This window comes from Lipotes vexillifer, unplaced genomic scaffold (assembly GCF_000442215.2).
Source record: "Lipotes vexillifer unplaced genomic scaffold, Lipotes_vexillifer_v1.1 scaffold1399, whole genome shotgun sequence".
NCBI lineage: Eukaryota > Metazoa > Chordata > Mammalia > Artiodactyla > Lipotidae > Lipotes > Lipotes vexillifer.
In genome coordinates this window covers 1181599-1190822 of record NW_006782449.1, presented here as the reverse complement: position 1 = coordinate 1190822, position 9224 = coordinate 1181599, and the positions used below count along the sequence as shown (strand labels likewise).

Below are 9224 nucleotides of genomic sequence, written 5' to 3'. Positions count from 1 at the left end.
GGGAAAGAGAGAGAAGAGAAAAGAGGAGATCGCTAAATGCATCTATTTTGTCCTTATCCCTGCATGTCATCTTAGAAGAATGAGAAAAACATTCCCCAACCAAGTCATTACGCATTTCAGTTTGATTCAGTTTCACTTCCCACAATTCTGCCTCTTGACTCCTCCCCTCCTTCCCCTTTTTCATTTTTGTTTGGTTTGGAGCGTGGGCATAATGCCCAGCTATCCTAGATGAGAACACTTAAAGGAATATCGCGAGCGCAAAGGGTAAATCTATTGAATGAGGGTCTTTAACTATGTGGTTTCCTTAAAGGGAAAGGTTGGATCAATAGGATCAATATGAAAGGTTTCCCTGGCCCTGCATAAAAGGGTAAGGGCTTCTCTTTTCACTGGTTTAACTTTACTCTCTGACAAATGCAAATCAATGGATCTGTGTTTACAACAGATTCCCTAACAGACTCAACCTGGGTAAAGCCCAGAGCCTCGCCCTGGGGGTGGGGAGTCCAAGCTTGCTCTAGGGGGATGCTCTAGGGCAGAACTTAAGGCTCAAGGCCCTGGGGGTGGAGTGGGTTTGCTGCCCACTGGGATCCTGCTGCTGCCGCCTGTGGTCTCTCCAAAGAGGACAGAAAAAAATGGAGCAATGGAGCTCCAGACTCTTCCAAAGATGCCTCAACCCAACATAAACATAAAGCCCAAATTCCTAGGATCTGGTCAGCCAGTCAACCTTGTTTCCTACCAGTATAGATCTGGGAGGTTGACTACACAGAGGAAGCTGGAGTGGGATACCTACAATTGGAGCGGCCCATGCATTTCAGCTCTAGAATTCTCCTTCTGTCCTTTCTTAGGTGGTAACTGGCTCTCTTAGCTATTACAAGGCAAACCACTGAAACTGTGGGTTCTTTCCCCCTTAATTTTACCTTTCCCTTTAAAAACGTGATGCTTTCCAGAGATTATATGACTTCAAGTCAATACCAGTTACAGGGAAATTATTTTTCTTCCTGCAGGAGAAAGTATATGTATATTTGATTACATGAGGCAAAGTCCAATGCTGATTAAATTACATTGGAGGTGTGCTTCCAACCCAAACAAAGTCTGCTTTCTGCAGAAGAGTAATGGATCTTCAAATGGCGAGAGAGGCGCCAAGTGGAACGCAGAGCCTCCCTTCCCTCTGGGACAATTTGTGTTGGACAGTTTTTCACAACAATGTCCACAATGTCCACTTCTCCCCCAGTGAGACTAGCTCTGTCTGCACAGCCCGCAGCCTGCCTCCATGCCTTGCCATGCCTCAGATGGGCTGAGCTACCCAGTCCACCTCCCTGCCCCTGCAAAAACCTGTGTACATTTCTCAGGGTCTTCACCTGGAGTGAGACTTGGAAATCAAAAGTCAAGCTTTTCCCAAAGGCACTGAAGTGCATTAGGGGGACAGACTGGGTGATGAAAGGGGGTGCTGATGGGCCCCCCAGCCCACCTTGAGCAGGCTCTGTACCTGACAGTATAAATGTCCCTGTTGGGTTCCCTCATAGTGGTCTCTCCCCACCAAGAAAAGTATCCCCTCAGAGGAAGCAACTGTCCCCAGGTCAGGAAAAACAAGGCTCTCTGAGAGGGTTGGGGACAAGGATAATCCAGAATCTGCAGATGAAGTTTAAGGCCCAGGGTTCCTCAATATTCACCCTTTTCCCCAGGGCCCTTTATCCAGACCATTATTTCTATTTATTCCCTCCTCATTTTCCTTCCTTTGGCAAAGAGCCCAGAAACTAAATCCCTCTGCTTCTCCTCTGAGGTTTTCATTCCTCCAGGGATACCCTGACAGGATACCACTTTCCCTCAAGACAGTTTCTACCAACACCAGCCACCAGCAATAGTGTGGTGGCGTCCAGTACCTTCTTCCTGAGAACCCGTCAACCCCCTTCCTCTGATCTTCCTTTAGAAACAGGTTCTAAAGCCCAGAAAACCAAGAGGCGACCCTGAAGTGAAATTTTGGATTGAAGAAAGCTGGAGAGGCAGCCTCTTTCCCCCTCAGGGTTCAGGCCTGGAGCTCTAGAAGGTAAACCCTGCCCAGGGTCCCCTGTTACCTCTGGGCAGACACGTTGTCTCTAGAGAGAAGTGGGACCGCTCTCAGAGACACAGAGAATCTGGGTGGCTCAGTTTCCCCTCTGCCCCACCCTCACCATTCACCAGGAATCCAGCCCTGTTTTGGGATTCTAAGATGGGGTTGGAGGAAAGTCTAAGACTCCACCCCCCAAAAGCCCACTCGCCCCTCCCAGAACCTAAGAGCCCTTCACTGGGAGCTTGAGGGGAGGGGCCCGCTGTCTTCCTCACCAAAAGGAAACCTCGCCACCCTTTTTGGTTTCTGTATCTGATCACCTGACCTAGTTCACCGTAGGTTTTCAGAAGAGGGGTAGGGCTCATTCTGACTAGGAATCAAGGAGCTGTATCAAAGCTCCCTTCTCTAAGGAAACCCACTGGAAGGAAGACGACCCCTATCTCTGCGGAGGACAGAAAGAAATGACTGCTTCCCCTTTGCCACATGGCAAAGCAGAATAACGCAAGATTTGGGGGGTTTTCTCTCTCCTTTCCTTCCTCCTTTTCCTCAATTCGTTCTTGGAGAAGGAAGGAAAACACTCCTTTTCGTCCAGGTTGAAACCTTCTCTTGAAGGAAAAGCTTAGTATTTCTAAAACTGGAGAATTTATAATTTCAAAAAACCCGAACAATTTAGTTCTTATCTCACCCCCACTACCGTCCCAGCTCTTTCTTTCCTTCATCCACCTTACTGTTCCTTCTGGAAGAATAAGCCATTTGGCAAAAGGAGCCGTTGGCAGGATGTGGAGGTCTTCCTGCCGGAGGGAAGGGACAGCTCTGAAGTTCTTTCTTTTCCCGTCAAGGCAGGTGTCTCAGAGAAAACCTCTCTACTAGGGCCAGGTCTGAGTCCCGCGTCTCAGAGGGGAAGATCTCTCCAGCTGGTGGGAAGGGGAGCTGGGGCGGGGCAGTTCCCCAGGCTGGTGTTTCTTACCAGCCGGGGCAAGAAACAAGATTCTTCTCTGGTTGACCCAATTAGCCCAGAGCAGACCATTCTGAGGGATGAAGCCCAAGCCATTGTCACTGGGGCCCCGTTTAACTGTCCAACCAATGCACCAGTGTAGAAAGCCTGTGAATGGGAACATTTAATGAGAATGTTCTTAATGAAAACAAGGATGGAGCGGATCCGCGGATCAGGAAGCTACGAGGTTAGCAGGCAGCTTTAAAGACGTCGTTTCTGGGCTTCCCTGGTGGCGCAGTGGTTGAGGGTCCGCCTGCCGATGCAGGGGACGCGGGTTCGTGCCCCGGTCCGGGAAGATCCCACATGCCGCGGAGCGGCTGGGCCCGTGAGCCATGGCCGCTGGGCCTGCGCGTCCGTAGCCTGTGCTCCGCAGCGGGAGAGGCCACAGCGGTGAAAGGCCCGTGTACCACAAAAAAAAAAAAAAAAAAAAAAAAAAAAAGACGTCGTTTCTATACGTCTGTGTCTCTAGCTCTGCTTTGCAAGGAAGTTCATCTGTACCACTTTTTCTAGGTTCCCACATATATCTGTTAATATATGATATTTGTTTTCCTCTTTAGAGACGTCGTTTCTAAAGTTCGGCTTGGACGTTCCCGCATATGGAGAGGAGACCAAATTTCCCGGATGATTTCCGTGGAGGAAAGAAGTTGCTCCCGGCCCTGCTGGACCAGATGCGGGCCGCGCGGGGCAGAGGCGAAGGCACCCTAAGCACGAGAGGACTCGGGCGCCGTCCCGTGCGACGCCTTCGGTATACCAACCACCCGCAGAGCCCGCGGCAGAGAGCGCAGAAAGCGGCGTTGCGCGCGCGGGGACCGGGGGAGAGGGCAGGCAGCCTGTTGACAGCAGGAAACCTCGAGAAGGAAGCGGCGGGCTGGGGCCGCGCGGGGTGCAGCAGCGGCCAGACCCGAGAACCCGCCTGCAGCTGCGGAAGCAGCGCGGCGGGAGCGCCGGGGAGCCAGGCCGCTGGCGAGCGCTCTGCTGGGAAGAGGGCGCCGTCGGGCTTACTGGAAACGCGCCGGATCAAGTTCCAGATCAATGAAATCTGGGTCTACACGGTAACGTTATTGTTGCCAGCATTAATGCTCTTTTAATCTTCTAAACATTATCGGCATCGATCTCCCTCCATATACACATTTGTTTGAGAAAGTGACAAAACCACATGGTGGAAAGCCTGGAATAAAAATAAACGCGCAGCCTCTCGCATCGAGGGCGCCCGTGGACCCAGGCAATTCTCGCCCGCGGGTTCACTAACCTCCCTCGCGTCCCGCCGGCTCGGCCCAGCTCCCGCCCACCCTAATGCGAGATGGGAAGGTGTTCTCGAGGCACCGGGGACTTGACCAAGCAAGGATGGTAGTGAGCTTTTCAATTATTAATCCGACCAGCCAGCAGGAGAAAACATCTTGTGTTCCGTACCGACGTGGGCTACATTCGGCCTCTCCGGCTCGGATCCCGAACTAAACCTTCGGGAGAGACCGGCTGAGCCCGGCCGAGAGGCTGACCAGAGGGAGGGGTGGGAGTCGGGGTGCGGGTCTCTGCGGATGAGGTCCCCGCCCCCGTCCCTAGGCTTAGGGTGGCCTGAGGACGTCCCCTGGCGCCAAAAGAAGCCGCGCACGCACGTGGTGCCCCTGGCAGGCGCCGCAGCGCTCTGCCCTGGCCACGCTCCGCTGCCGCCGGCGTCAGGTGGCCCAGGCGACATCCCGTTGGGTTGGTTAAGGGCCCTCCGCTGCCTCAACAAGAGTTGGCTCCGGACTGGTCGCTGGGAGCTGCTGCCTGGGGAGGGCCGGGCGTCTGTTCGCCGCGGGGACGCGAGGCAGGCTCGGGGCGGGCCGCCCCGGGAGCCCGGCTCACAGAAGGCGGAAACCTGGGCAGGGTGTGTCGTCGGAGGGTCTCTGCTCTGTCTTCCAGTTGTTGGAGGAAACCACTCCCGCCACCGGGGCCTCGATCGTCCTCCGCGAGGCGCCCATCCACTTGCTTGCCTGGGTTCTCTCGGTCCCTCCTGGTTCGTGTGTGCTTAGTTCAGAGGCCTCTTGGGCTCAAAGCCAGTGAGGGTTTGTGCTTGAACACGCTGGAGTTTGTCCTCGCCGCCTCTTGCCGGGTTAATAAAAACTGCTCTGCCGGAGCCAGACCGGGACCGCGGAAGAGACCCAAGCCCGCATGGTTGCAAACAGTTTCGGCCCTCGCCACCCTTTATGAACGAAGTCGTGCACTTGGAGCCCATTTCTCTGAAATCTACTGTTGAGGCAATCTGAGGTCCCCCATCTTCTCCCTTCCCTTTTGAAATGCTGTCCCGGGCTGTGGATACACCGAGGCGGTCGGCGCTTCTGTTGTGACGGGGGTGTACTTTACCTAAGGGTGAGGTTGCCGACACTGGCCCAAATCAGGCGTCTTAACTCTGCGGTCCCTCAAAGCCCTATCTGCTTACCTCTGGCAAGACCCAAAATGAGAAAGAGAAAGCGAAATTAAGAGAGAGAGAGAGAGAGAGAGAGAGAGAGAAGAGAAAGGGAGAGAGAGAGACAGTGAGGGAGGGAGAGGTAGAGAGAGAGAAAGAGAGAGAGAGAGAGAGAGAGAGAGAGAGAGAGAGAGAGACAGCGCTGGTCTCCATGAGATGGGGGGCTGGTCGGTCTCGGCGAGGTTCGGGCCTGGGAGTCAGGCAGAGCTGCCCTGTGGAATCACTGGGATTGTTTAACCCCCAGAGCTCAACGGTGCGGGCCCTCGGCAGCGTCCTGGCGAGATTCGATCCATACTCCTGGAGAAGTCCTCAGCGTTTCTTCTCCATTTGCTCCTATCCCCTAGCGCTCCAAGCACATGATACCAGTCCCAGCTTCTGCATCAGTGTCTGAAGAGACTGATCTACTGACCCCAAACTGAAAAGCTTCCTATGTAATAATAACCACTCAACACACTTGTACTTGCTGATCGAATGGCCAGATAAAAAGGCTAAAGCTCTTGTCCCTTTTCAACTCTGGGTAATAAAACAGACACACATTTGAATGCTTGAGCAAAGCGGGGTCCCTCGCAGGAAATTCCCAGTCGCTGAAGGAGGCTTTCAGACTCCCACTGAGGGGGCTTTCTTGCTCCTGCTCTGAAAATCCCCAATGCTGCCTGAGGCCAGCCCCTGAGGGGTGGCCCCGGGACTCTCCCGTGGTGGGTGGTGGGACTGGGGTCCCCCAGGGATGCCACACTCTCCCCCATCTCAGCAATGCTGTTGCAAAAATGCTTGAGACCGGCTAGCCAGGAAAGCATTACTTTCCAAATCACTTTCAGACATACATTGGCAGAGGGCACGTGTTTTAAAAATCTCTGTCTTTTTCGGGACAGGCGTGAGGGGGCGGCAGCGCTCTGAGATCAGCCGGAGTAGAATAGCTGTCACCCTGCCTTTACCTTACCCTGGTCCCCCCTCCCCAAGACCAGCTGCCAAGTTTCTTCTGGCTGCCTGTGCCCAAGAAGCCAGCCCTTGCTAAAACTCACCCGTGAGGGACTAAAGGCATTTTCAGGAGCCTAAGATAAAGGGGTACCACACTGTTTGGAATTGTCAGTAAGCTTCCCGTTTTTCATGGATAATCTCTATTCACTGCTTAATCTTTGCGAGGAACCAAGAGCAATCAGAGAAAACTGTAGGAAAGGATGAAGAGTAAAAAGCTAAATGAGGAGAAAGATAAAGTAGGTTTCTAAATCCATGCAGAACTATTTGGAGTCCACCGATGTGGGAAAGCCCTTGCGGGGGGGCTAGTTTCTTTACCTTTTCAGATCAACACTGCTGGGAGATTACTGACTAGAGATCCGAATCCTCCAACAGCGGGCAAAGACGGAGGCTGTCAGAGTGGAAACGCCTCCTCCCCAAGCCTGGGCGAACACGTTGCCTGTCACACCCCGCAGCCCTGTCCGGCGTAGGTAGAGTGCACCCTACTAGCCAGGCTCAGCGGTGCGAGGATAGCCCCGGGGAGCCAGAGAGGAAGCCTGAGCTCACAGCTCCGGAAGCGCGTTGTGTGCGGCTCGGAACCGCGCGCTACCCACTACCCGCACCTATGTAAATCACGGCCACCACAAATCGTCCGCCAGATAATCCGACGATCGGGAGAGACAGCCTCAATCCAAAAGAAGCTGCCCATCTCGGCCTGTGTCCGGGTACCGTACGTCCTCCCCAGTGGGGCGCCTGGATACTTTGCCCCTCTTGGCCCGTGGCAGGGTCCTGGGGGCAGCGCAATTGCCACGCGCACCGCGCTGGGTCTGTGCGCACTAAAGCGCGCAACTGTGCGCGCAACTGTGTGCCAGTCGCAGCCACGGCTGCGCCTTTCTCTCTGGTTCCCGCCGCCCACTCAGGAGGTTTCTGTGCTCCTAGAACAATAGAGGGCTGTACCTCGCGGCTCTGCCGCTAGAGGAGGCACAAAGAGCCAAGCCGGCTACAGAACAATGTAACCAATGCGTCGACCCGTCCTCTCCCGCCGGCCGCCAGCCCTCCCCGTCGCCGAGCTACGCGCACAATCAGCGTCCGCTTAATGCAAAGGCGGAGCCTGTAGCCCGCGGCCAAGATGCGTTAACTAACCTGCATCTTAATTTTTCTGCACCTCTTCCCGCGAGCTCACAGTCTCTCCCGGAGGCCCCAAACCTCGGCAAATCCTGGCAGACGCTGGGAGCCGGGCAAGGGCGGCCGGCGAGTGAGGCAGGACGCTCTCTACTCTTAGTTGCTCCTCTCCCGTCCTCCCAGAGAGGTGGATGTGGCAGTCCCAACCTTCGTCCTTGTACCCTCCCCTCACTGTGGGCAGTGACAAGGGAGCTGGCCCCAGCCTGCTCTTTCGATCATAAAGTCCCCGAGCCAATGTCAAGGCCGGAAACGGGCTCGGGAAGCGCTGTTGTATCCTGGTCACCCGTTCTCCGCGTGGGCAAGGCTGTGACTCTTGTCAGTGACCAAACAAGTTTCCCCCCCCCCCCCCCCCCCCCCCCCCGGCCCACCAACTGCCTCCATATAGGGAGACCAGGCAGCTTGGAAAACTGAAATGTATTGCCTAAGCAAGCTTGGAAATGTATTGTCTAAGCAAGAGTTCAAGTGCACAGGGTTGCCAATAAAGGCAATCCCCCTTTCCTGTGAGTCCTGGAAAGAGAGGGCTCCTAGCGGACACGGTGCACCCCCATCGCGACTCCCACAACTGGGTAAGGTCGGAAGGAGAGGGCAGAGTTGGCACGTTGACCAAAGTGCGAATAAAATGCGGGTGGGGGTCGGTCAGGAAGCCCGGGAGACAAGGAGGGAGGAAGGAAGAGAAGTAAGAGAAAGGGAGAACAGAGGAGAAAGAGGAAACAGAAGAAGAAATCAAGTAGAGAAGAAATAGGAAGTGAGGAGAGGAGGGGAGAACCCAGAGATGTGGCTAAGCGCCCTCACCCGGGGCCACAGGCACCCCGGAGCCCTCTCCCAGCACCCTGGCTCCAGGAGACCCTCTGGGCTTACCTGCCAGGCGTAAGGCAGACATGCGCTGGAACTCGGGCTCCTGCAGCCACTTCCACATCCTGCGGAAGGTCTCCCTGCCAGATTTGAGTTTACTCCACGGTTTGGGGTTCCGGAGCAGGTCGGAGAGAGTCCCCTGAGACCGGCACAACACCCTCTGCGCGAAGATCGCCTGTGGGATGCTGTAGCGCTTCAGCTCGGCGGTGATGCGCTGGGCCACCTCTTTGGTGTTGATCTCCTCCAGCTGGCCTGATGTGGCCACCTGCGATCCCGAAGAGGACGAGGGTGGCCTCTCACGGCTAGGCGCCAGCACCGGCCCATGGGACTGAGCGTGGCCCGGGTGGTGTAGGCCGTTGAGGTGCGACATCATGGCCGCGGGCGGGGTGCCCAGACCGCGGGACAGGTGTTGCTCACCGCGGGTCAGCATGGCAGTGTGGTGCGCGTCGAAGTTGGGGCTGAGCATTTTGTCGTGGCCCGGGGGCCCGTAGCTGGGCAGGCTCTGCTGCGCGTTGTGGAGGCCGCCCAGCCCGTTGCCCAGCGGTGTGGCGGCCAGCGGGGACAGGCTCTGGCTCATGCCGGGCATCTCCTTGTAGGGGCTGTAGAGGTTGTTCATGGTCGGGAGCCCTCGCTCGTCGCGCATGAGGGTGAAGCTGCCGCTGACGTTGCCCGACAGGCGCTGGTGGTGGTGGTGGTGGTGGTGGTGGTGGTGGTGGGGGGGCGGGTGGGGGGGCGGGTGGGGGAACTTGTCCGACACG

General features: G+C 55.8%; 1 protein-coding gene across 1 annotated transcript in view; it reads right to left on the bottom strand.

The window, feature by feature from the left end:
- Window positions 1-8392: 8392 nt before the first annotated feature.
- The window catches only part of ONECUT2 (one cut homeobox 2), a 7201-nt gene continuing 6369 nt past the window's right edge, over window positions 8393-9224 (bottom strand). Inside the window, exon 3 of the mRNA XM_007455289.1 lies at window positions 8393-9224. Within this exon, the coding sequence (XP_007455351.1) occupies window positions 8393-9224 (832 nt within the window).